Source organism: Phoenix dactylifera, chromosome 2 (assembly GCF_051530095.1).
Source record: "Phoenix dactylifera cultivar Ajwa chromosome 2, Ajwa_hap1_PhDact_Kaust_v1.1, whole genome shotgun sequence".
NCBI lineage: Eukaryota > Viridiplantae > Streptophyta > Magnoliopsida > Arecales > Arecaceae > Phoenix > Phoenix dactylifera.
Window position 1 is genome coordinate 29,285,113 of NC_143191.1, and position 27,813 is coordinate 29,312,925.

The window sequence follows — 27,813 nt, forward strand, 5'->3', positions numbered from 1 at the left end:
TCTTCACAAATCATGTATACAATTCAAATTGTATGAAAAACACTGGTTCATCTTATAAAACGTAATACAAGATCTACGATAAGATTAAGATAGATTACTTACTATAAGATGGATCCGGACGACGGATCTTTGATTCCTAAAATCACATTGCAAGACCCCCATTACCCTCTCATCATCATAAATTTCGTTCATCTTTCCATGGACTTGTTTGTATCCCAACCAAGGATTTTAGCCTAGTTCAATTCACCCAACTTGAAGCCTTTGGGTTTAATTAAAGTGAATTTGGGTTTACAAGGCCTAATTGGGCCTTTAATGAAAGGGTTGGGTCGGATTTGTGGTTAGGTCTACCCTTTTCTAGCCAATTTGGCCTTCTGCCAATTTAATTGGGCTTTGTCTGGATCTGATTTAGGACTAATTGGGCCTACTGGGGTCAATCATGTCATAAACAGGGTTCGGACCCAGCTGAATTGGGTTTGGGTCCAACTCAATCTGCTTAAATTGGGTTTGTTTGGGCTTAGTCCGGTTCAAACCCGATACTATTTGGGCTTGGTTCAATCCTTTACTGGTCTCACCCAAACCGGCTCAAACTATTTGAGCCTAGCGGGTTCCAGACCCGAACTCGGACCCGACCCGTTAGGCAGACCCGTTAAGGGTCTTTCCAGGGGGTTCCAGAGGCTTGGCCTCTTTCGTTCGCCCCTCTCCCTTCTTCGGTCTCTCCGCCTCCCTCGTTCCCTCTTTGCCTCTGCCGGAACCCCTTCCACGGCCTCCCTCACCTCCGGTCTCCCTCCTCGCCGCCTTCCGCCTTCTCCCCCTCCTCTCACAGGCGACCGGGGAGGCGAGGTTTCCCCCGATCTACCCGCCGAGGCGGTGGTCTCCCTACAAGGTGGCGGTGGCGTAAGGCCGGCCCCTTTTTCCCCTCCTCTAAGGTGATGCCGGAGGAGAGGAGAGGAGTCGGGAGGTGGGATCGAGGCCAGATCTCCTCCGGAGGGTCCTCTCCGGCTCCGGCCACGGCGAGGTAAGGCCGTGGTCCAAGGTAGGTATTTATTATATATTTTTATTTTTATTTTTTTTTGTCTTTCTTCTTTTTCTGTTTCCTTCTTCCCCTTTTTCCTCCTTTTCTTTGTGGAAGTCGCGCCACCACCTCTCGGCCGGCGGAGGGGTGGGGCTCGGCTGAGGCTAGCGGCCTAGGGGCCGCGTCTGTCGCCGGCACGGCCAGACCTGGCGGCCCTCGGCTGCCCCTCAGCCCTAGGGCGGCCATGGCCAGGGCTGGTCACCTGCAAGCTGAGTCCGGTTGGGCTCGGCCCGGGTGGCCGTTGGGCCCGGGCTTGGGCCGTCTTCAGGCCGGTCCGCGGCCTGTGGGTCCGGCCCGCGATCCTCCTCTTATTTCTCTCGTGCCAGTCTTCTCTATGCCGGTCTCTTCCCTGTGCCGGTCTCCTCCCCTCTGCTTCATCGATGAAACAGAGAGAAGAACACCCCCCCACAGAGGGGTTTCTCCATCCTCCCCCCCCCCCCCCCCCCCCCCTTTTTTTTTTGCGTAAGTCCTACTTACAGTGGTTCTTACCTTGCTGTGGCCGGTCGAACTTGTGCAGTAGCACTTTGGTGTGCTCCCTCCTTCCTCTCCTAAGGCTGCGGGATCCCTTCTGCCTCCAGCTCCAAGGTTTAGCTCTCTGGTGCAGCAACTTCCAGAGGGTTAGAGGTTGTAGGAGGGTATAACAAAACCAGGGGTTAGCAGGTTTAGGGGTTATAAATGCTTGGCTTAGGATTTGACCCCAAGGAGAGGTGGCATCCTCTCCTTCCTCAGGGCTCCGGGAGCCACCGGCTGCCCCTCCCCTTCAGGCCAGCTCACTGCTCGCCTGCCGAGGGGAAGAGGAGGTGGCGGGCTCCCATTTTGCATGTTCGTGGGGGTCTCTCCGTTGGCCATCTGGTGGTCCTGTCCTTTCAGCCCTCGGGGAAGATGGCAGACTGCTCTTCCTGGGCCTGCAAGGCCTTGCTAACCCTTCCCTGGCCCAATACTATTTAACTGGGCCCTACAATATTGGGCCCGGTCTGTATTGAGCCCGGTCATTACACCAAGGGTTCAGAAAACAATAAAAGAGATGCAAAACAGAAGGTGTGGGATTGAAGGAAGGGTACTGTGGTTGAATTGAAGTAACTTGGCATCCGCAGTGTTTCTAAAGCATCCACTTCACTGCACCTGCAACCACACGGTCCACACCTATGCCCGCTTCTTCTCCCAATTTTGGCACCTAAATGTCAGATCAATAGGTGCAACATCCTAGCTGCACAACTACTATATTGATGCATCGAGATCATCCAAACACTTCATATTATCCATTCAAAATCTGAATGAAAAATAATTAGAAGGTGGACAACTAACTTTTTTTTTTTTTTTTTGTGCTGAAACGGATGTACCATGCCTGACGGGTACGAATACACCCAAAAAAGTCAAAAACTAACAGGTCCGAAGTGCTCCAGGTAATTCCTCCTCTTCCAGCCAGAAAGTTTTTTCAGAATGGTTAGCCACATAAGAAGCTACACAGTCTGCTGCCCCGACAGCTAACTATTCAACATGCAAGATTGACAACCATAGATTTAAGCGGTACAAATAGATCATGGCTTTTGTAGCACAAAAGTAAGGAATACTATACCCACATCACACAAAACTAAATTTAACCATCGACATTGATAACCCATGGCTAACCCAAAGGAGTACTATTTTATGTTATGATAGAATGTTGAACTAAACAAATATTTTAGTGAATCTATTTGGACATTGTTTCAGCATATATATGCAAAGAAAACCCAGAGTAATCCAATAGCGGCATGCTTAGAATTTTTACTCTAGTCTCTAGGTAAATCTGACAGGTATAGATTCAAATGGCGATGCAATTTTTTTTATTTTTTTATAGTCAGCTCTCAATGGAATGCTAACAAAATGCAAAATAAATATGATTACAGGCAGATAGAATTTGGCACACGAGAAACACAACAAGAGAACATTAATAATTTCTGAGATATTACACAAAATTTATTTGGATTATTTCCTGCTGAAACTTGATTGACAGCCAAATTTTAAAACTGGATGAGGTTATACGCATTTTTCCAAAAAAAACTAGGCATGCTAATTTACAAACAGAATGCTTCATAGAGAAAAAAAAGGAAACAACCATAAAGGTGAGGCAAAACTTGTTACCAATGTTTGGGTAGTCGATGATAACGATTATCTTCAAATTAAGCTGACAACAAAAAATACCAAGAATTAAAAATAACAAAAATAACAAAATTGATTGATAAACAAAGCAGAGAAGACTGAAGGATAACTTATCATTCATATCACTCAAAAGGCAAGATAAATAACAGTAAATCCATTGGGCGTGATATCAATAACAATAACAATTTTTGCCAAAATAAACCGATAAAATTGGGAAAAAGAACAAATCTTGGTGAGATAAATCACTAGATTTGGAAAAAAAAGAAAAGAAGAAAGAATCTTTAGATAAATCGATACACAATTTTTAGAATATGGTGTTCATTGCTACATAATACATGACTAGATGATATAGACTCGCTGGTTTTTTTATACATATTGTAAGTTTCTTTGATTTTGGAAAAGATAGAAGGATTTGGAGGATGAGAAAAGAACGGAGAAGAGAAGGAATGCCTCATGAACGAAAGAGATGGCTTGACTAGAAAGAGAATGGGTGGAGAGAGACTCGACGAGAAAGAAAAGAGGATGTGAACCGATGACGTCTTTTCATGCTTGCGATTTTCTTTTTTTTAATTATAGAGCAAATGAACTTCGTTAGTACAAGAAGGCCAATCCTAATTTAATTTTTGGGGTTTTTTTTAAAGTGAAGCCAAAGAAAATATAGCAAAATAGAAACTTGCCTTGTATATATGTGCGCATCATAGAACTTTTATTCTTAGAGCCCAACCATGTTACACAAACTCCATTGCCTTCTAGTTTTAAACACCTCAAGAGGGCAAGGGACGTATACGCGAATAAACTTATTATTATTTTTTTAATCTTATTGGATGCATTCGTATTTTTCAGATGGAATCCACCCAACTTAGCAAAAAAAAAAAAAAAAAAAAAAAAAAAAAAAAAAAAAAAAAAAAAAAAAGGAAAAAGATTTGAAGAGTAGCAAATAGACCTCTGCCACGCATTTGAGCAATTGATTCTCAAACCCGTCGGATCTTTGATAAACGCCCTTCTATTTCGGATCTTTCTCGAGTGGGACCCATCTATCAAACCCAATATATATTTTTTTATTTAATTTAAATCATAGGGTATATATTAGGAGAGAGCCTCCACGGGCACGGTTCGCAGCCAGCCAGAATTCTAAAAAAAAATTCTAGCGGAGAGCGCGCGCGCCATTGAAATCTTTTCCAAGGATACCTGACTTCGATCCCTCGAAGGGTCGAAGTCGTTAAGCACTCCTTTGCGCGCTCGAAACCTCGACGCTTCTCCTGCCGTTCTCCGTTTCCGCCGTCCCAATCTCAACGTTTGGGGTCAGGGTTAGGGTTAGGGCTTCGAGATCGAGCTTCCAAGGTAATAGCTTCGCATCCAAGCTTAATTTCGTGTAATTCTCTTGATATCGACCTGTAACTCTGCTTCTTGATTCTAGTGTTTTTCCGGCTTTACTTTGTGTGGTCGTAGGATCTTCAGCCATGGTGAGGGCCGTGAAGAGGGAGACGGGGGTGAGAGAGAGAGAGGAGACCAGGGAAGGGGAAGCGGGGGAGGGCAGCAGGGGGAAAGGTTTGCAAGGGGTGACGGAGCGGCGGGTTCTTAGGTCTCGATACTTGGCCGTCAGGAATCTAATCAGTGGTATGTATTCGAGTCCCTCTGCCGAGTTCTTATGTTTGTATCAGTCTTTCTTTTCTTTTCCCTTTGTTCTTCTTCCTCTCTGGTTTCTAGGTTGTTTTCTTTGCTGCCAATCAGTTAGTGTCGTTTGCAGATGAGAGGGAGGATATTAGCAGAGTGGATTCTGACAAGTTCAATTCGATCATCAGTGAAGTGGAGAATCTGCATCATCTAGGCACGTATTTTTAAATTTGTTTGCAGATTATCTTGTATCTACTTGTAGAATTTTAGAAAAACATTGAAATTGTATGTCTCTGTACTATGCTTCTTTTCGGTGAATCTAATGACCTTAGCTCAGCTAAACTGGTATAGTATCTGTGAATTAGTTTTGCTGAATTTTTATTAACTTTAGGAAGCAGGCAGATTATAGCTTCAGATTAGGTAACTTATTGTTGTTTTAAAAGGTTCAGTATCATTGCTGGCATTCCTTTACAATTGACATACTTGATAGGCTTTTATTTATTGGTTAGTACACTTAACGAGAAAGCTTTTGAAAGATTGGATTGCAACAAGGGGAAGCCATAATTGGAAGGTGACCATATAAACAATTACTCAGATCGCCTATGTCTTGGTTGTTGTGCACTGAAATCTACTTGACTATATGTTACAAGGCTGAATGGATTGGTACATGCATATCCTTATCTGCTTCTATTAGTTGGATTGGAATTTTGGATGTGGCTGTTGGTGGATTTGTTCTCTCTTTTGTTCTAAAAAACTAATGAAAATACAAATTCCTTTTCCAAAAAAAAAAACACAAACACACACGCACAAAAAAAAGGATTGGCTGATCCCTTCCATTTTCAACATGCATCTCTTGATAGAAGAGAAATGAAATACTGGATTGCTTGCACATGCTGGACTCCAGTTAACATTGTATAAACTATAAAAAACCACAAGAAGCTGCTTACATTCACTTAATCACATCACCTTTTACTAAATCCTAAAAACACGACTAGAGTAGATTTTTGGGTTAGAAGTCTCAATGTTAATGGTTCAATTATAGATCGGCAATATGTTTATCCACATTTCTACTTGCTTCTATTTGGTGGATTACAGATATAGGTGCAGAAGTAGTTTAGATGCTGAAATCTGCATACTAAATTGGATTGTTTTGGATACACAAACAGATTTGGATGGATATCAGCTCGATCCATTTTCCCCTCTAACTCATTAATGATACTTTGTGTTTTGAGAGAGCTCTTATCTTGAACTGATATGTTTCTTGCATTCAACAATAATGGTCTAATTAAGCAGCACTACCTGCTGTGCTTGGCCTTGTTCAGTCAGTTGGCATCTCTCCATATTATCCATGTCCTTTGGGTAGAGGGCAAGAGGTGCATGTGGAGGTTCAATTGAGGCCATAATTGTTTAGACTCTGTGAGTTAAGGTCATGTTGGCATCTCTAATTAACCACCCATCTAAACTGTGTTCGCTAGTGTTTTAATTCAGTTTATACTTACAGGCTTTGTCAGTTAGAGAATTAAGCTGGAAATAATTTAACCATGTGGTTATCCATTGAAAATTTGTATTCTTTGGATGTTGTTCTACATGTTAACCTATATTCTTGGTGATATACATAAAAGGTTTAGGCCTAACAATAAAGGAAATAAAGAAAGAAGGGATAATTATGCAATCTTACTAGATGCTTCTATGTCCATTTGTTTTTTTACCATCAAGTTAATATGCATTTGGACTAGAAACATAGCTTTCTAAGCTTTTTAAAACTAAATGAAAATAATGGGGAATGGATTTGATAGTTTGGGGATGAAGCCAAGAAATAAGTAGAAGAGAAGCAGGATAAAGAAGGTAGAAGGGTACTGACAATCTTGAATCTAATTGAAAATCAATGGTTGATGACTAGCGGAGAGCTAGCCAAATAGTTAGATTTTTCTATTCTGAACGTATTTGATTGTTTTCTTATTCTTGCTTTTTCAAGGGTTTAACAAAACCTTTCATAAATTGTTTGACAAGTTTACGTCATTATAATGTGTAAGGCCCATGCTTATATAATTCGGTGAATGATATATTAATTGGTCATTTTTGTTCAATAAAGTTATCTGGTCAACTTATTTCTTGTACAGTTTATTGGATAGAAGGCCTTAGATTGTCCTTTCTCGGCTGCAAGAAAGAGTAAGGTCCCATATTGATTTAAGGGAACAAGGGATTTGCTACAATGCTTCCTAAAATGTTATATATAATAGATTCTTAATTTTTGTTCACCATTTATTGGATGATGAATAATGCATATTTTTCTCAAAAGCAACCCATTATAGCTGGTGGAAAGTTTAGGTACAGATGGCAAGTATTGTAGTTTGGACAAAATCCATGGGCTAAAAACGTGTGGATAATCTGGTAATTTAGTCGGCTTTTAGGGGTCACAACGGGATGGTTATAAGCAGCGATTTTTTTCCCGCTTTGATGAGGATCCATCTTCCAAGTGTACGGAGCCAAGGTAGAGGCGGCAATAGCCTTTGGGTTTGATGATTTTATTGCCGATACATGAAGGCCCTGTTTGGGATTGCTATTGGTAGTAGAGTTTTTTGAGCTTTTGGAAGTAGAGCTTTTGGAAGTAAAGCTTTGACAAAAAGCTAATTACTCTTTGGTCACTACATTTCCGAAGTGCCGTGGAACTTTAACATATATTTGATAACCAAACCGCTAAAATGCTTTTGGCATAATAAAATGATAATGAAGGATATTACATAGTATTGTATAGCGGAGTACAATATAATATAATATTATATATTATTATATTTTAAGACATTATGACATAGTATAATATTATTGCAGTGTAATATATTATGACATATTTTGGAATATAATATATTATTATTATAATATAGTGTAATATAATGTTATATACTATAGTATAATAATATAACATAATATAATATGATATGATATGTTATAGTAATGTACTAATGCATAGTATAATATTATTATAATGCAACATAATAATATTACATAGTATATTATTATAATGTAATGTAATATAATATTGTATTATAATTATAACATAATGTAATATTATGTAGTATAGTAGAATAATATAATATGAAAAGGTATGACATTCTAAAATATAATAATTTATTATTATATATCAAAAATATAATTGCATAAAATATATAGCATAATATATTATTATAATATAATGTAGTATGATACAATATTATTATACAAGATATATAATAAGATATGACATGATATGTTATAATATAATATAGCAATGTATGATTATATTATTATAATAGTATAATATAATATAATAATGTACTAACATAATATAATATATTTATAGTATCATAATGTACATGATATGATATAATATAATATAACATAATATCATATCAAGTATACATTTGTTCATGGGCATTTTGGTCATTACAAAAATTATGGTAAAGCTAAAATAGCTTTCCGACATATGTCCGAAAGCATTTTTGGGGAGAAGTTTCAAAATCGAGCTTCTCCCAAGTAGACCTTTTTCAGCTTTTTGGCGAAGCCAAAATAGCTTCCAGATTTTTTACCAAACACCATCATTGTTCGTCCGATTCCTGTCTACCTAAAAATATGCTAGACAGATCGTTGTTAGAACCGACGAACAAAAGTTTAAATTTAATTTACTCTTACCTGTTCTACTCGAAGAATAGTGGTTGTAAGAGGTCGATCCACAGGGAGGCGATTGGAGTTGCTTAAAAATTAGAACGTTTACTCGGATTTGAAATCGATTTTTGAATGATAAAAGGAAAACATTATCTTGAGGATGTTGAATGATTCCCTGGACTACCAGAGAATGTTTTCTAATTGAAATTAACAGAAAGACAATTACTTAAATTCGAAAAGCATTTATTTAATCAATCAAAGAAGAGTTTTTGCATAAATTAAAATGGATGAAAACAGTGCTTAGGGAGATTAAAGCCTGGAACATAGACTGCATGAAAGAAAATTTCATAAATTTGCAACTAAAACGAGAATTTTTGAATGCATAAAACAAACTGCAAGAATTAAACTTAACCTAAAACATGAATTGCATAAAAGAAAAATTAATGGATTGCATTAAAAGATTTCATAAAAAGAAATGATCACAAAAAGTAAAAAGATTGAAGATGAGGCCTAATGCTTCTTTCTTCTACAGATAACAATAAAATAAAAATAAGTAATATCTTTTTTTTTTCTCTCCCACTCCCACGGTGGACTTCCAACATAAAATATTTTTTTTTTTATGTTCTTCTTCTTCCCAAGAACAGAGCACTGCTCTGTTTCTTCTTCTCAACACCCAGCCGACTCCTCCTTCCTTCTTCTTCTTTGGACCCGACCCCCAAAAAAAATGCATTTGGAGGGCTAAAAAATGCTTTCTAGCTTTCGAAAAGCTTTGCCAAACGGGACCTAAGGGGTATTGGATTCTATCAAAAATCCCACTTAGAGATCAAACAAGCTAATGGCAGTGAAGCTATCATTGCAGAGCAGGCTTTCAAGAAGACCAAGGCTAAGTTCGAAAAGAATCAAACATTTTGGTTTCAAAACCATGAAGAAACTTGGAATGAGCTATCATTGTTTGTGGTACGACACCCTTTATTGTTAATGAAGATTTTATTTTCATCATCTTTTTGAAAGATTAATTTATAACGTGTTTATGAGAAAACAAGCTCATTCTTCATCCGCTTTGATGCTACTTCCTCCCACGAACGCTCCGACGTTGCTTCCTTGCACCATGTCGGCAGCTTGCTTGATGTCGAGGTCGGCGAGGGTAGTGGAGAGAGAAGGGGTGGTGTTGGCGCTGATGGAGGTGCCGAAGATGGTGCAGAAGGTGATGGTTTCCTTGGAGTGGTGGACCTTGGAGGAGGCGGTGGTAGACGGGGGCGTCGAGGTGGATGTAGTATAAAGAGTGGCCAAGGCCCTTGTCATAGGGCTCCAACATGACGGCGGCAGCACCATGGCGGTTACGGGCATTGTCGAAGAAGTAGTGGGTGAGCTTTGCGAAGCCATTTCTTGTAGGGGTTTGGGGCAATTGACAAGGGAATGGAGGGAGGGAGGGTTACATTGGGAACAGCATGGGAGAAATTCTGCAAAACAGAATTGAGGATGGAGGACGAGGGTGAGAGATGGGAGGAAAGCGCATTGATTTGCATGGCGCGGGTGGACACTGGCTCTACTAGTTAATCTAAATTTTCTATTATAATCCCAAACAATGAACGGCTAAGATTAGTCTCGTTTTTTGAAAAAAAATGGTGAAAAAATGCACCTTAGCAATCCCCAAGGGAACAAATGGGTTACTGTCTTAAGCATGAATATCTTGATATGATTTTACTGCCTACCCTGTATATGAATTTTGTAATGGACAACAACCACACCGCTGTTGATTATCCTAAAGCAGAATATTATGACTTTGCTAGAACATTTGGTGTTCTGATGTCAGTGGAAGATAATTTCATGGACAGAGGAAATGCTAAAATATTGTCAAATGATCAATAACTACAATTAGGGATTCATTTAAAACTGAAGGTTTTTATGATTCTTAAAACTGAAGCAATGACTTTGCCTTTTTATTACTTTGAATACCCTAGGTCCATTTTCTCCTGTCCTTGTTCTTGAAAAAAAAAGTCTAAGTCTGGCCTATTGATTCACCTGTGAGCAGAATGGAACTTTTTTTACACTTGCTTTTCTTGTACAAGGCTCTCTAACCACATTTCCTAATTCTTTTTAACACCCCCTATGACTCTGCTAATTAACCCTTCTATTCATTCTTATCAACATAATGGTTATTTAATATTTTTCTGGCTCCATTGATGCTTAGATTATGTTAGATATGACTCATGGTTGAAGAGTCTGATGATTCATGAACCACCATTAGTCTATCCCTTGCTGCATGTTCTAGTTCATTGGAGTAGCAAAAAAAAAAAGAAACCCATTATATCAAGCCTTGTGAAAAGGGGACTCTCCTAGTGGCTTTTGGGAGATCAATAAATCTATTTGGCTCTGAGCTAAGACACAGAATGCTGTATTTTGATCTTTGCACTGACCCATTGAACCCTTACTCTTTTAGAACTTCATTGTTCTTTTCCCCGCCATTCTTTCTCTCTTTCTTCCACTTGCAACCTTTTTACTGGTATGAGATGATCATGTAATAACTGCCAAATTCCTCATTCTCGTTGTATTCATGTGGCCACAGTTCAAAAGCCTAGAGAACAAGTGGCGGATGCGGAGGCTCTATTGGACATTGCTAACACACTGGTTACATCGGTTAGGTCTCAAAGCAATGATGGAGTGACTCCAGCAGATTTTGTAACTGCATTGCTCAGGAACTTCGGACAACGAGATGGACGTGCGAATGTTGATAGTGCTCACAACATGATTTCTTGGGCAGAAGTTGGCATTGCTGTATCTCATATTTCTAGAAAGGTCCCTGGATGCTGCACAATGTAAGGAACCTTCCTAACCGTTATACCAATTTAGGTATTAAATATTGTTTCTCTTTTTGGTGAATTTAGCTTGCTGGGGCTGGATTTTGAGGAACTTAAACTGATTTATATGCAATTGTTTCTATCTATTAACTTTTCTCTGATTTATATGCAATTGTTTCGGTCTATTAACTTTTCTCTCCTTGTTATATATGATGTAGGATTGGTCCTATGAGTACTCAAATGAAACAACGCAAGGCTGTGGTTCACAGAAAACCGACAAGGCCAACTGAAAACAGTCGTCCTGAGGAGGTTAGTTGCTCCAAGAGTCTAGCTCCCACTATCTCTCTTTGTACCTTACAGAGTTTCTTCCTTTTTTTAAGATTGTTTTAGTTGCCGACCTATTTTAAAAAATTATTTAGTTTTTTTTTAATGACTGTCACTTCTTATCTGTTATCTCTCAAGTTTGTTCCCTACTTAGTCAATCAAGTGGCAAGTACTTTCTATTTGCTGCTGGTCCATCGCATATGCAGTTGCAAGAAAAATCTTCACGATTTGTAGGATGAATGCAAAATGAGGGTTCTTTTAGATGTTAAAACATTCTTCTGGGGGTCCTAAAATATATTTTTTTATTTCGTCTAAAATATCAGCGAGTAACCCCTCATAGTCCGGGTACAAAGCACAGGACAGAGAGTTTGCATTAAGAACTCGTCTTCTGTGCAATCCAAATTTGCAAGAAATTCTGCACCACAATGGTGTCCACCAAAACATTTTTACCCTCTCGATAGTATGTAATTTGCAAATTTATGTAAAATAAGAGCTATTACTTTGACCTGTCTGTTCTTACCCCAACAAAGCTGATTAGGCCAAATCCTTTTAGGCGTAGGCATTTTACAAACATTATCCACCATTTCAACTAGGAAGGCAGATAATAATTTCCTTCTATTCCAAACTCTATCATCACTTATGGAATCAGTTGCCTACCAATTCCCAGCATCCACATTCACATTAGAAAAAAGTAGGCCAAACCTTTAAAGCAACATTAGAAATCCAAGGGTCATGATAGACATTTACCTGGTCATCAGAGGCTACCATCCAAATGAAATGGTTCTACATAATTAAGCATTCAATAAGAGAGCATCCACAAGGTATACTATAGCCTACTAAGATGTTGAGAAATTATATTTAGCACAAATCATCTTGTCCTACAAAGAGTTAGGTTTCAATTCTAGATTGCAAGCAATAATATTTTCTATCTAGCTTTTATGGATAAAATCCTAAGTTGCTACAAATGGTATTAGAGCGAACCCGGCCCATTACCTATGTGGACTAGAGGAACACTGCAATATGGGCCCATTAGGGCCAACCATGGGCCGATCGTGGTACTTGAGATTATATTTGAATGGATTTGGACCCTTAGCATAGTAAGAGAGCTTAAATGGGATGAGTATGTGAGGATTCGAGTAGGTGTGTTTGTAGTCCCATATTGACTATACATTAGATAGATCTTGAGTACTTATTTAGGGTCAAAGAAGCCAAATAACACCTTTCAATTAGCTGGTGAGGTCTTGGATTGTTCCACATGGCACCTATAACTTTATTAGTATATGGTTTTTGGAAACAAGGACACAAAATATACTATCATTGGGCCATAATTGCCATAAACTATCTTATGTAGTGTTACACATGATACATCAACTGTAGTTATTATGTAAACATATGATTAATGCAAGGGCAAAAGATTACCATAAATATATGTGATATGCATTGGATCCGACATAATAAAACCAACAAATGGCATCTCACCAGAAAGCCATTTAAAACTCTTCCAATTGGTGACGGTTACAGCTCGGCTCCTGAACGTATGTCCCGCGTAGTTAAGCCCAACGACATGCATAATGAGGGGGTGGTTACCAAGCAGTTAAGGCACATGTCTACCTTACTCGGTAACGGGCGTTGACCCTCACTTTATACAATCTACACTCGAGGGACCGTACGTTGTCTCATGCTAACACTCTTGCTTTCACTATTCTTAAATTTCTACTGTTCCCCAAAATTCTTGTCTGATTTAGACATCGAAAGATTTCTTGTCGGCAAAATCTGGCAACATTTTGTGTTATTTCTCTTACTTTTAGGTTGGACTCTTAGCATATCTCTTCATCTAAGCACATCCATAGTCGGGCACTCGCCATTCACTAGCTCGTGTAATCTATTCAGCTTAAAGTTTGTCCGATCTCTTTGACTTGGATTTTGGCGGCAACAATATGATTCCATAAAAATGGAGAAATCAAGAATGTGCAAGACCGTTTAGGAAGGCACTGATTTTTTTTTTTTTTATTTTAAAAACTGGTCTACCTAGTAGCCATTTGGTGGCATTTCAATTAATGAAAAAAAAAATGATTCTCTGATTCTCTGAGCTGCCGTATGTAATCATGGGAAAAAAATGAAAATGCAATGCCATATAGTATGAGGAATATGGTATAATTAAAGGGCTTTGTAGGATACAGGGCCAAGCCGTGATTGAGAACACCAATTCCAGCATAACACCTGGCCATACGGATTACCTTTTAGTACAAGGTTAACTTTGTTCTTTTTTTTTGATTCTTTTATTAGCAAATCAAGATTGACCCTTGAAGCAATGGGCTACGTCATGTAGGTCACAAGGGCCCCATAGTCCACCTTGTGAACTATCGATAGCCCATGTTGGAGGCCCTTTTAAGCATCATTATTTGCTGTTTGTGCTTATCCTCCCAACAAGCTGCCCTCTGTGCGCTGCCTGGCATTGCCACCAGAAAAACATCACATCTGCCATGGAGCAGCACCATGTTGGAATATTGAAGCTTGTAAAATGAGATTTTACAAAAAGACCTCCAGGAAGAGCAAACTACTGGGCTGGTCGCGCTTCCAAAACAATATGGTTTCATGATTTGTAATCAATGACATAGTTTTCTTTTAGATGACAATTTTTTTCTGTTTTTTCAGCTTGATGAGGCTCAACCAGAAGAAAAAACTGATACTGATAAGAACATGGCAACCATGTTCAACATATTGAGAAAGAAGAGACGTGTAGGACTTCAGAACCTGGTTCTAAACAGAGTATCTTTTGCGCAAACTGTGGAGAACATATTTGCCCTGTCATTTCTGGTGAAAGATGGGAGAGCGGAAATATCTGTGAATGATGGACATCATTTTGTTTGTAAGTCTTTATAAACAAAATTAGGCTTTTCACACCACTCTATTTAAGTTTCTCTTGTATTGATACTAATGAAAATATGTCTCTTTTAGCTCCAAGGAATGCACCTGCTGCTACTGCAGTAGCCTCAGGGGATGTCTCTTACAACCATTTCGTATTCAGATTTGATTTTAAAGATTGGAAGGTATGAAAAGACAAACTCTTTCTTGGGAATTTGATTACTCTTTGCATCATTTATTTATTTAAAGTGGTCATGGATACCTAATTTTAGTGCTCATGAAAGCGATTTCTTTTTCGAACTTGTAAAGAGATAACAAATGGTATGATTTATAGCGTAGCTACTGGAGTGAAGCCAATGCGTGAAACTGTTCATATTGAATAGCATCAAAAGAGGGACAATGTTGTGAGAAATGATAAAAGGAATCCTAATATCCTACAGAAACGGATTGCTTTATGTGAAGATCTTGATTTTTGTTGGTCTTCTCAATTTTGTCCAAGTACATGGCCTTCAGGTTGCGACCCACAAGAAAATTTTCAAAATTTGAAGGATCACCTGTTCTCTTTCTTGTTATATTTAAACTTATCTTTCCTTTTTATCATTGTGAAATTTGAGTTTGCAAGGAGCTGCCTCACAAGTACTGTAGGAAAATGCCCCTGCTTTTGTTGCCAAAATTTACTTCTTTCTGATCCCCCTTCCTCTTCTTTCCTCCCTGTTGCAGGAGCAAATAGTCTCATGACTCATCCGTTATATGCTTGTTTTGTTTGTTATCCTGCTTTGCAGTTAATGATGGATAGTGTTGGGTCTGGGGAAGAGCTGATGCCTCATAGGAGTGGCCCAAGTATGTGCAGCACCTCTTTACAAGCAGAGCCACCAGATGGGGATTCTCAGTCTGCTGCACCTTCAACGCCTATCAGAAAGTTGACCCGAAATAGGGGCTTGATAATACAAGAAGAAACAGTTGTTGAGGATACACCAGAAAAAGATCCTTCAGGTGAACCTCCACCCAGGCGCAAGGGTAGGCGACTCTGTGTTGGCCCTTGACAATGTACCTCCATGTCTCTGCTGTTCTGTTTCGTTAGCTACTTTATTCTAACTTACATGCAGTGTGGTTTTCATTTGTACATGTGTTAGTCATTAGCATGTACCCATTAGTCATTACCATAAACCTATTTGTCATTGCCATATTGTTTCTTTTTTCTTTTGCTATATTATTACATGGTTCTTCTGTTGAAACAGTGGAATCCTGTCGAATTCATTTTCTAAAACGATGTCATGCGGTTTAATTATGTTTCGAATAGTGATGCAAATATCCCAGTTCAGGGCCAAGGATTTCAACAATTTTCGATGGGCCTGCTGGCTGTCCATTTGCATTCCTAATTTCAAATCTGCAATGAGTTTGTTGGGAGGAATTCTACGATGCAGTAAATGTTTCCTTCTGTTTCTGGTATCTTTTATAAGTTGTCACTTTGTATGCCTAATTTCACAAAAGCTGGTGATAGTGGATCGATCTCTCTCTATAGATTCATTATGTCTAAATTTTTGACATGTCCTAACTAGTCGTCAGGCAATGGTGGCAGCCAATTGCAAAGCATGAGCTGTAAGATCAGAAGCATCTCGTTGGTGTAAAAAGCTGCGCGGAAAACTGACTACTTGATTACTCCGGCAGACTGTGTCGCTAATTTTGTTGCTGATCATGACGTATCTGTTTGCTTCTAATCATCCTTCCAATCTTCTCCTGTTGGCTGACTCTATGGGATCATATACCCTTTATTACAATCTCCTGGTTTACCTAGAAAAAATAATGGACTTGACACAGTTTTTGTAATGGCTTTTGCACTATGTTAATCTCGTGGCAAAAGCTTGTAAATTCGGGTTTGCTTTAGAAGTCTGTTAATGGAAATACTTGTACGCGGTTTCTTGGTGTTGTGAACATTGCAGCCTTCTCTGGCCATAATGGTGTCGTCGTGTGGATGCCAGAAACCACCCTGTCCCCAAAGGAACATTCCAAGAATTCAATCCATCTTAGGTTGTTCTATCCCTAGTATTGATTCCTATTTTTGTTTTTAACTTCTAAATTTGTTGTAAGATGGTGATTATCGAATATGGGTCGTCGAATGACATGAATCCTCCCATCTTGTAGGTGCAACCACCTGCCACTTAACAACTACCTACCCCAAGATCTGCTATAGTGGTTAACAAGGGAGTAGTAAAAAAGACCAAGACTAAAGCTGGTGTAGTAACTAAATTTTAGCTGGAGTATTTAGTTATGCGGATTGAGGACTCTGAGCAATGCATCCGGGCTATGGAGAAGAATAGCCAACCTGCTGGTGAGTGCTCCATTTACTCCATCAGTAGGTGTACTAATATTTTCAATGAGCTGCTAGATTTCTTGGCTTGAGATATGTTAAAGGCCATAAAATCTTCAAAAACAGCAAAGATAATCGTGAGATATTTATCTCCGAGGGAGGACTAGAGAGCGGTTTGGTTGATGGAGGATAGAAATGGTTGTAACTTGCACTCTTCTAATGCATTTGGATTGCCTTGCTTCTTTCCAAATATTAAGTAAGTGCGCAACATTAAATGCTATGATAGTTGATGTTCCTACTTTGTAGCGAATATTAATCATGGTTTTATTGAAAAATTTCTCAAAACATTTTTGTTATATATAATAGGTACTGAATAACTAATATGCATGAAATTAGTGAGCTAACTTCACACAGTAGTTTATTAGATTTTTTACGCCTTCTTTCAGTCGTGTTATCTTTTCATATGTTTTCACCAATTTGGTCTTGCTTAATAATTCCAATATTGGCGGTTGTTCATCATTAGGTGCATTAATAATTTTGCTTGGATCAACATCAATAATATTGTTGTTAAGCCATCTATCATTGATAATATAAATACATATAGAGTTACATAGCATCAATTACGCCACTACACTATCAGTTTGAGTCGATTGGATGATGTGTAGCCATCTATAAAATTAGAAAATGCATCTTTCAATAACATACTAGATATGAATTCTAAGCTGTGCATGTTGAAAGTTGAATGCTTTATTAGGCCTGGCTTTACTTTTTCCTTATAATCCACCAAATAATACTTACCTACTTACTATGTGGACAATGAAAGATACTAGAATCCAGTGCATGTTGCAATACTCTAGCATCGAAAGTTGAGCCTTCCTAACTAGCCCATGCATTTATGAAAACAAAAGTGAAAATTACATACAACCATATCAATATGAGATAAAGTTTGCTTTCAATTACGCTACAGTTCTTGCATGTCTACCTACCCCAACTATCATGGACGTAAGTATATCATCAATAACACTTATGGAGTCCCACAGTGCAAGATAAAAAGTCATCACATGCCTATAAAAAATGAACATTTGGTTCATCAATAAAGATATATCTCAAAATAAAGAGGTTTATGATTGTTTTTAATTTGTGGAGGTTAATGGTCAATGGAAGACATATATTAGTATCTGGTAAGCTCCACGATAGGGTCCAAAACTTGCCCAAAGTGTCAATTTATAGTTTCATTGCTATATGCTGTAATTGCTTTGGTACAGTAGTGCTGTTGCTTGAATTCATTGATAATATATTCATAAACATTATTGCTTGCTCCTCAACACTAGCATGCTAGTATGACAGAAGAAATTATTTGTCATCAAACATTGTGCAAGTGCTTGACAAACATAGAGTTTCCAAATGAAACTTCCCTTTACATCGCCAAATGAGCTTCAAGAACTTCCTTGATATGTGTAACACCTGACAAGACTGAGGTGTGATAAGGTCACTTTTTTGTTACACCTTCGTATAATCTGGGGAAAGTGATTTACATCTTATAGTTGTTGTTTATTCCTTGCCTGTGATTCACAGAATCATATCCATATTGGATAAAAGAAATTCTAGTAATAGGCAGGCAGTAGAGGATATTAGACTATTAGAGGGGAGAGTCAGATATTTGTGAAAGAAGGATATATACAGATACCTAATCTTTTTTGGTTATTGGCTAGTTAAAACAACTAGTTTATGATGGCTAGTTGGAATGATTATTTATAATGGCTAATTGAAATGACTAGTTGCAATGATTAGTAATTAATGGATTTTCAACTTTGAAAGTACACTTCATAAAGCCTAAGGAGTAACGATCATACTTAGAAGCCAGTTATAAAAGGTACTGCTAGCTGTTATAATAGCTAATTCTGCCCAGAGATTATTTCTTATAAATATTCCAATTAATATCCAAATACCCGAAACTGCTAAAAACTAGAGTGATTTTTTTCCTAATCGCATGGTGCATCACGCAGTTACTAGATAATTTTTATTCTCCAGTTTTTTTTTTTCTAAAGTATACAAACAGTACAAAAGAAACGAAGGGCATACCATGCACGCTTTCTCTAGTTTGTTCTCAAACATATCAGTTCTGGATGGTTAAAGCACTACAATGCTAATCTAAATGTTTGTATTCATTTTAGGGTGTGGGCAAATAAGTTCAAGAGGGACCGTTTTTTCTGATGTTATGGTAAAAAAAATGTAAAAATAAATTCTTCTTGCATTAAGTTTTAATATTATGCATTATGATACATTCATATATATATATATATATATATATATATATATATATATATATATATATATATATATATATATATATATATATATATTATATATATATATATACACATATACATATATATATATATATATATATATATGCGTGCGTGTGTGTTGTATTATACTTGACATAGTATTAAAATCATAATAGGAGAAACTATTTTACATTGTATTAGTTTCCCTCAAAAAGTAATATATCGAGCTAATTCACGTTGCTTTGATGTGATCAACCACTGTGGTCAATAAACAGCCAATTTCGCAAAATGCTGGAATGCTACCATCTGGCGCAAATATATAGTTAAAATTAATCGTGAGGTATCTCAAATCATACGCTAGTTGCAGCAACTGAGATTGCAGCAGATTCAGTCAAATGAAACTGAGCTGGTCCTTTATAACCATATAATTTTGAAAGTAAAACCTTCCTGGCGACTACTTCAGATTTCCAAACGAAAGAGCATGGGTTGCTTCATAATAAAAGATATCAATTAAGTGGCCATACATTTAGTCAATAAGGGCATTGCATAGTTGATTAATTGTGCAAATTTAAGAAGTTGGCATTAGAAAACACAAAAACGATTTGTTTGTTTCACTTTGTTGAACCTGTAGGATTTTCTTCACATTTTCTTATTAGTTCACTTTAAACGTAAAGCTAATGTCTATTACCCAACTTATTGCAACACGGACAAGCTCAAGATATTAAACTAAAGAAGCTTGAAGATTCTAAGAACATCAGAAGGATGAATCATGTGAAGTATAGCCTGAGTTTGGAAGCACTCAAACCTGAAATCACAGCCAAAAGAAGTAAGTGAACACCGGCCATGACTTCCTCCCAAATTTTACTCTCTCATATGAAGCTACTGACAAAACTTGAGCTTTTGGAATCCTGTTCATCTGAAGAAAGTAGGTGCTTGTCATCTCAGATAAAATTCAAACCCTAACTCACTCTTTATTCATGGCATACAAAGCCTCTGAACAGGACACTAAAACCGAAGCCGGGCATTTGACAACCTAATAAATATGTCCCTGAAATCTACACTGCTAGCGTTGGGCTGTCAGTGGCAAGTCCCATGGTGTTTAACCCATTGTCAGCATAAACCACGGAGCCAGTTATTGCTGAAGCTAAAGGAGACACAAGGAATGCTGCCGTATTGCCAACTTCATCTGTACCATTGCCCCAAACGAGAATAAGTACATTTGAAACTTCAAGGGAGAAAAAAAGAAGAGCTACACTAGGATGATCTTGCAATTTTTTACCTGCTAACAGTTCTTTCTGCAATGGTGCATTGGCATAAGAATATTCTATCATCTTCTCGATGAATCCAATGGCCTTTGCAGCACGGCTTCCCAAGGGGCCTGAAAGTATGTTTTTAAGTTTGAAATGTAAATCAAACAACTCAGTAGCAGAAGAGCCACTTGTGCATGAAAAACACCAAAATCAAGACTCTAACCAAACCTTTCAATGGTATTCATAAGGCTACTAATTCATCCATCACATCAGGGGCTTGCGTTCATAACACAATTAAATTTTATCAGGAAGATTGATAGAAACATCCAGCAGTTTCCTTTTGACATCTGCCATATGGAAAATTCCAAGAGAATTACCTGCAGATATTGTATTCACTCTAATCTTGCCCTTCCTCCCTGCTTCAAAAGCTAACACCTGCATAACCAAAAAGTATGCATAAAAAAAAAAAGCAGTTACAGACTAAAACAATCAGCAGTAAAATATGAATATGAACCATCTGAAGGGGGTACGGGAGTCATGAACATACTTTGGTATCACTCTCTAGGGCTGCTTTTGCTGAACTCATGCCTCCACCATACCTGCAAAAGTTATACACAAAAGCATCATACCTAGCCTTGAAGACATACACTCAATGCCTTAACTGCTTCTTCAGTTAGTTAAGAGAGTATACCCAGGAATGGTCCTTTCAGAAGCAATGTATGTCAAGGAGATTGAAGCACCACCTGCAGTAAGTACAATGATAAAATTTTAATTTTGCACTATATCATCTAGCAAAAGAGTGAACAGGTAAATATTGCTATGCTGAGTGCTGACAATTGGCTTTAGACCACAATAATGTTCCCGAATTCCAGAGAATTTAGCCTATAGTAAAAGCCTCTGAACCCATGGTGATGATTGTAAATGATCAATAAAATAAGGTGAAGGGCTAATCCAGGCAGTTAATCACCTATAAGTATTACATAATATGGAATTCAAGAAGCATAGGAGACCATAACAACAAACAAAGAAGGAAAAACAATAAAGGAACCACTTTAACAAACCTGGATTCATTATTGGAAGGAAATGCTTAAGTAGCGATACAAAAGAGTAACTTGATGCAGATATAGCAGCAAGATATCCCTTTCTAGATGTCTCCAAGAGAGGTTTGGTAACCTGCATATGCGGAACCATATATACATATACAGTTGATGCTCAAAATGAAAAAGGAAAAGAAATGCGACCTAATGTACCTCTGGTCCATTTGCAAGTGAATGCACAAGAATGTCTATACTTCCAAAATCGTTCTTGACAGATTCAGCTACTTCCTACAAAGAAGGGAGCTTGCATGGTAAGAAGCTGACAAAGGCATCTGAATAACCTGGGAATCCTCATCATAAAATTAAGTGGTCACGGAGAATGAAGATATATGGTTGTAAAATGATGGAAAAGCCCCTAGCGTTCCATGAACATATTGAAGGAATCAAAGCAAGGATGTATTACCCTACCTTCACAGTCCAACTTGAGGTACCAGAATAACGTTTATTAGTTCTGACCTGTACAAAAACATGCAAAGCAGACTTCGTAGCCAACCAACCAGATGGAGGGTAAAGAAAAAGAAAGGGTGTTTTTTTTTTGGGGTGGGGGGGTGGGGTGGGGTGGTGGGGGGAGCAAAATAAAATTAAAAAAAAGGACTTTTCCATCTTACATCATCAGGAACATCCTCAGGAGTATCATAAACTGCATCCAATGGGTATACTTTGATTATCTCCATAAGAGACCCATTGGGCAACCTGCAACATGAGAAACATCACCTATCTCACAATGTAAAATCAATGTCCTCACCAACTTGTGCTACCACTCGACGGGGAGATCTAACTATGCAAATATAGTAGAATAACATAGAAAGCTTGGTACACACCGGCGTGACTCATCGAATTTGCCGCGTCTTAAGCTAGTCTCGAAAATGTTAAGTGCCTGCAATTGGTAAAGTTCTCAATATGAGTCAAACAATAAAAGCTAGTTCAATACCTCCTATAGCCACAGATAACAGAATGCAGATTACATACAGGCACCCATGTACCAACGAGAATTTCAGCACCAGCAGCAGCAAGAGCCTTAGCAATTGCCCAGCCATAGCCATTATCATCAGCTATACCAGCAATAAATGCCCTTTTACCTGAAGAAAAAGAAAACATGCAGAACTATAATCCAAAGTTTCGTCGTTCATCTTGCTATGCATAATCATTTGTATGATACAACAAGGTTGCAACTGAAATAAGTAAAAAAAAAAAAAAACAATTGTGGTGAAAACATGTTCTTAAACTGACCAGGTTAAGCAAAAAAATAAAAGATAATTGCAGATACTTGGATGAAGACAACAAGGAAACCAGAACTGCAGCCATCAGGAGCATTCAACTAACAAACAGGCAACTTTATAATGAAACCAAAGCTGTGAGAAGGGTACAGGATATTAGCTTCATAAGGATCTCCCTAAGCAGCAGGACTTCAGAGAACATCATAACAGAATCATCAATATTTACTTGTACCCTACATTATAACAGTGACAAACACCTCCTTGACATGAATATCAAAGAATTACAAACATCTGCTCCAACTATTATTTCCGGAATCCTTCTTTGAAATTAATTTTAATGCAATGTTGCAGACTGTGCTATTTGAAAAATCCTGCTGTAAAGAATGAAGTTGAGGGTAAAATTTCCTAGTCCAGATATTATAAAATATGTGGGATCACAGCAGGGAATTATTTGTATGACATCAAAATGGCCTACAATGATGTACCATGTCATCTTTTCAGGTGATACAGATATTGCAATCATAGGATGAGCAGCTCAAGGATGGGTATGTTATGTGGATTGGTAACAAAACAAAGATAGCATTAGAAATTTAGTGCAATAGAAGTAGCTTAGAAACGGCACGTGTAGAAAATAAATTAAAGAAGAATGGATTGAGAAGATCATTTTCAACAAAAACTGGCAGATGTTTCAATAGGGAGAAGGGCTTAACTATGAACAGATGGGAAAATAGCACAGCAAATAAGAAGCATGAATAGTGGTTTGCCAAGTGACAATTTGGAAAATTCTTAGCAGAGAATATAGCCTTTAAAAGAGCCCATAATAGGAATAACTAGATAGTACATATTTGTGAATGTACTAATGGTTTCACTACCATCCGAGACAAGTTGCAAAACAGATAAAAAACATAAGCATGACGATAGAAACCACACCTATGGAATTTTTGGCATTTAGAGGAACTCAAGTCAACAAGTTTTTTGCCCGAAATTGTATTTTGACCTGTATGGATTGCACTAAGTAATTATTCCTGGAAAATCTATTGCAGAATTTCCAAGTAGAAAACACAACATATGGTTGGAAACTCTAACTCATTAAATGATTGTTCCAACTAAAAATAGAAGAGAAATACTGATTTGTTTTAATAACAGTAGTAGATTGCAATTTGCAAGCATCTCTCATTTGGAAAACGTGCAACAAATTGGAAACAATGTTGCAGTTGGATACATAATGCGGACCCAGAAGAATGGATATGAAAGGTATTAATGCCTGTGATTGTGAAAATAAAACAAGTGTAATTGGCAAAAGAAAAAAGGGGATCATTCATAAAGCTGATCAAAAGTTTGGAAACTTGCACTAGGACAAAATCATTGTGTTTTTGGTATATTCAAATAGAAACATACAAAGGTGATTTGGTTATCTACTACATCCATCGAAAAAAAATTCTTAACTAAAACAAACAACCAAATGCTTAAGAAACTTTAATTTCTCTTCCTTACTAGTTTGATGCCGGAAAAAATCATTGGATATTTCATCAGCTTATATGACCTAGAACATAATCCTTATTGAGGAATTATCAATCAAAATAGAGACATGGTCTTTTGGATTTGCCACTGCAACTGACTGTAGAAAACAATGCTTGTCAACCCTTTGGGGCTTCTTAATTAGCATCTGGGAGAAATCATCCACAATGTGTAATGACGAAGAATCTACTATTCCAATGAATCAGATCAGGAAAAAACTTTGTCTAGCATTGTAAAATTTCTTTTAATTCTTTTTTTATATAAAGGAATAGGTAATCATGGCTTGAGAAAGGCTAAGCAGATATTTGTAAGTTGAGAGGTCTAAGGAGCTGCAGTAGAATATCATTGGTGATGAGTTCCCATCAACATGGTGAAATTCATGTGGTACATGTCAGAAACAAAGGCAGTAGAATCCTCTCCAGCTCTTCTCAACATTTTGTGCTCTCCAGAGAATTAATCAGTTCTTATTAGTTAATCAATTCTTATTAGAAAAAAAGCATAGAATTATGGAAAATGAAGAAAAAAAAGAGAAACAGCCTGACAGGGGGAAAGAAAAAGAGACATAAGTCATAAGTGGAAATTCAAAGCAATATCATATTAATACCAAACAAGTTTGCATCAATATCACAGTAAAATCCTAGCAGATTCAGAAATACTGAAAGCAATGCATTTAAGGAGAACAGAAACTTAGTAAGACATGAACATTTCTCATAATGAGTGCACAATATTCACATTTTCCAGGTTTTTCATTTTTCATATTTTTAACCTGCTATATTTTTGTGGAAGAAGAAAAAAGAATAAACAATGATGTGATGACAAGGATTTAGGAGAGTGGGACAACAAATTAAGAGCAGCAAGAGACAGAAAAGATGACAGATTATTTTTTGGTGATAGAGATAATGGATTCTTAACTAGGCATGTAAGGTTGGATTGAGACCCATTTTGACTTTTATATGATTTGGGTCATGTAAACATTAAAGATTCAGCATGGCACACAACACATTCACTGAATTATCATCTTATTTGTTAATTAATAAAGGGGAAAGAGGAATAACAGAAAGCCACATTGTATGGTTTCATTTAAAATGTAACCATAAAAATCAAGCCTTTTTCCCCACTGGTTGCAGCTTTCAATTAAATACTGCTAAATGTTCACATTAAATTATTTACATGAAACTGCTTGGAAAATCCAATTTGGAGCAAGCATTACAAGTTTAATTCCAAAAGTCTCTTTCAGTCAAGAATAAACCAAATATCCATAAAAAAATTAAAGTCTCTGCTAAGGAAAGGTGACCCAATGTAAATTAAGCCATGCAGTTGTGAGGATCTGTGTGGGCACTTATTTATTCCCATATTACTATTCGTCTGAAAGATCTTGGGTATTTATATAGGACCAAGAAATCCAAAAAAATACCTTCCGGCTAGCTATTTTGAGTAATGTCCTAGATTGTGACAAATGATATCAGAGCGGACTCGGTCTATGGTCCATGTGAACTAGGAGCCATTGCAGCACGAGCTTATTGAGACTGCCATGGGCTGATCATGGTGTTTGTAATTAGATTTGAATGGATTTGGACCCTTAATTTAACGAGGACGTTAGAGATTAAATAGGGGAAGTATGTGAGGACTCGTGCGGGCGTGTGTTTAGTTCCATATCGATTATTCATCGAGAAAAACTTGGATACTTATATAAGACTAAGGAATCTAAAAAATACTTATTAGCTAGCTATTTTGGGTGAGGTCCTGGGTTGTTACAACAGTAAAGTAAGTAAAAGAACAACACAAAAATCTACTTGAGTATAAGAAAATAAGTAAATAACCAATAGATCTTTTACCTCTCAGATCAATAGGCAATCCCAAAGCAACCCCTTTCTCAGTTTCACCAGACATAGCCCTTGTAACAATGCTAGTGAACTTCAGAGGAGCAGACGTGAAGCTTTGGCAAAGCGGTTTAACAGAGGAGACATGAGAAGAGCTTGCAAATTTAGCCTGGCACATTCCTTTTACATCCACCCCTAAAATTGTGGCACCTGACATGAACATTCTACTGGAAGAAGAGATGCAAGGCCTTGTGGCTGCCATTTGCAGGCCCCCAGCTGCCACTGTCGCCATTTTCTATCAGATAAGGTTCTGATTACAAAATTGTGAATCTGCACAAAACCCTGCCGTAAGGAATAGTAAGCACAATATATTTGTTTCCCTGCCAACTCAACAAAAATGATGCATGCTGGAGAAACATCAGTAGAAAAAGAAAACAGCATCCATTATGAACAAAAGAAAAAAAAACTAATTATGAGGGAAAAAAATGTATGCAAACATATTATATCAAAATCTAGATCACACCATAAAGAACATATTATAAAGAAAAATAACATACTACATCCATGGATTAACTAATGTTACATATTGGAATATTCACGTTAAGTTGAACGTATCACTTTACCCGAAACACCAATTCCTAATGTCCAAGGAAAATGCTAAACCACGATATAACTTATCACCATAATAAAATTGTTTAAGGTTGAAATAAATTTGGAAGGAAAAAAAAAAAACATGATTCGCCATAGAAATTGTAAGCGTACCGCAAGTGAAATTACGTAGAATGTGAAAATTATTTAAATGCCAGACTAAGCATCACTTTAGTAATAGACAAAAAAACCTGGAAGTTCAGCAGATTCAAGAAATTCTCATTTGTTCGCAAATAATGGATTAAGTTACCACGTAACCAACATCTTCCACATTAAAAAACACGAGCTTACGGCTTTCAAGAACTTTTTCCTCAGACTTGCTCCAAAGTAATCCAAACTCTAAAATAATACAGTATAAAACATGACAGAGATAAAAGAACAAGAACACTTGACAAGGAGTAAGAATTCGCGCGAATCCGTTTGCCAAACAGAAACCAAGTGCCCCCAAGAAACCCCGAATAACACAAAAAGGCCAAATTAACCAGTATTTAAAGCTACGGATTAACTCAAAACCGCATTTTTCTCGTCAATCCAAAGAACGAAAAAGACCAAATATAAACCATCACCATAAACATATATACGTAAATAAAACTTCTCCATTCCAACATGGGTGAGACTTTACCTCTCGAACGAAGCCGCGCCGCCCCAAGCGGGGTTTCTCTCCTCCGATCTGTTCTAGAACTAGAGAGAACGCCCTCCCCTCCTCGTTGCTGTCGACGCCAAGCTCCTTCGAAGTTCTCCGAGATCTAAAAGCCAGGGGAGCAACGACAGGGAGGATTTAAGCAACGGCCGAAATCGGTTTCGATGAGACCGAGGCTCGGCGGTTCGGAGATATCGAGGGCGCGGGCTAGCGAGCGAGCCCATGTCCGTGGCTAGGGTTAGGGCTCAGCGAGGGATTTGGATTCGAATAGCCGAATTGGGCTGAGCTCACTCTGGCTCGCTCTACGTGGGTGTCACGTGGAAAACTACAGCCAGAACTCAAGAGAGAGAGAGAGAGAGAGAGAGAGAGAGAGAGAGAGAGAGAGGTGAGTCACGGTTAGGGGGTTGCTCAGCTACTGCAAGGACTGGGGATCAGAGCGTGAGATTTGATGACGGCTACCAATAACGAAACTCGTAGTTGTTGTGTTACTGATTGACACGTGTTTTTCTTTTCCGAGTAAAATTTGGTGAATAAATGTCATTGTGCTTTCGTGGGCACAAGGCTATATGCTCATGG

The 27,813-nt window shown here is 37.8% G+C and overlaps 2 protein-coding genes across 4 annotated transcripts; one reads left to right on the forward strand and one right to left on the reverse strand.

Annotated features, from left to right (window-relative positions):
* Positions 1–4,292: 4,292 nt before the first annotated feature.
* On the forward strand, positions 4,293–15,900 carry LOC103720259 (Nse4, component of Smc5/6 DNA repair complex). 2 transcript variants are annotated; one of them, XM_008809873.5, is made up of 8 exons: positions 4,293–4,552; positions 4,629–4,828; positions 4,959–5,039; positions 11,031–11,280; positions 11,481–11,571; positions 14,242–14,455; positions 14,545–14,636; positions 15,234–15,900. In XM_008809873.5, the coding sequence occupies exons 2-8, from the start codon at positions 4,672–4,674 to the stop codon at positions 15,492–15,494; spliced, it is 1,146 nt and encodes a 381-aa protein (XP_008808095.1). In that variant the 5' UTR covers positions 4,293–4,552; positions 4,629–4,671; the 3' UTR covers positions 15,495–15,900. The 2 variants fall into 2 exon arrangements, with proteins under 2 accessions (XP_008808095.1, XP_008808094.1); XM_008809872.5 differs by having other exon boundaries at positions 4,661–4,828.
* Positions 15,901–19,790: 3,890 nt separating this feature from the next.
* LOC103720260 (enoyl-[acyl-carrier-protein] reductase [NADH] 1, chloroplastic-like) lies at positions 19,791–27,476 on the reverse strand. Of its 2 annotated transcripts, none has more exons than XM_008809876.5 (13): positions 27,220–27,476; positions 25,965–26,279; positions 22,364–22,473; positions 22,216–22,271; positions 22,003–22,087; positions 21,803–21,850; positions 21,548–21,622; positions 21,359–21,470; positions 20,989–21,040; positions 20,845–20,896; positions 20,675–20,732; positions 20,327–20,425; positions 19,791–20,233 (listed from the first exon to the last, which is right to left on the reverse strand). In XM_008809876.5, exons 2-13 carry the CDS (start codon positions 26,239–26,241, stop codon positions 20,103–20,105), a joined length of 1,155 nt encoding a protein of 384 aa, XP_008808098.1. In that variant the 5' UTR covers positions 26,242–26,279; positions 27,220–27,476; the 3' UTR covers positions 19,791–20,102. The 2 variants fall into 2 exon arrangements, with proteins under 2 accessions (XP_008808098.1, XP_008808099.1); XM_008809877.5 differs by having other exon boundaries at positions 25,965–26,291; positions 27,220–27,471.
* Positions 27,477–27,813: the final 337 nt, after the last annotated feature.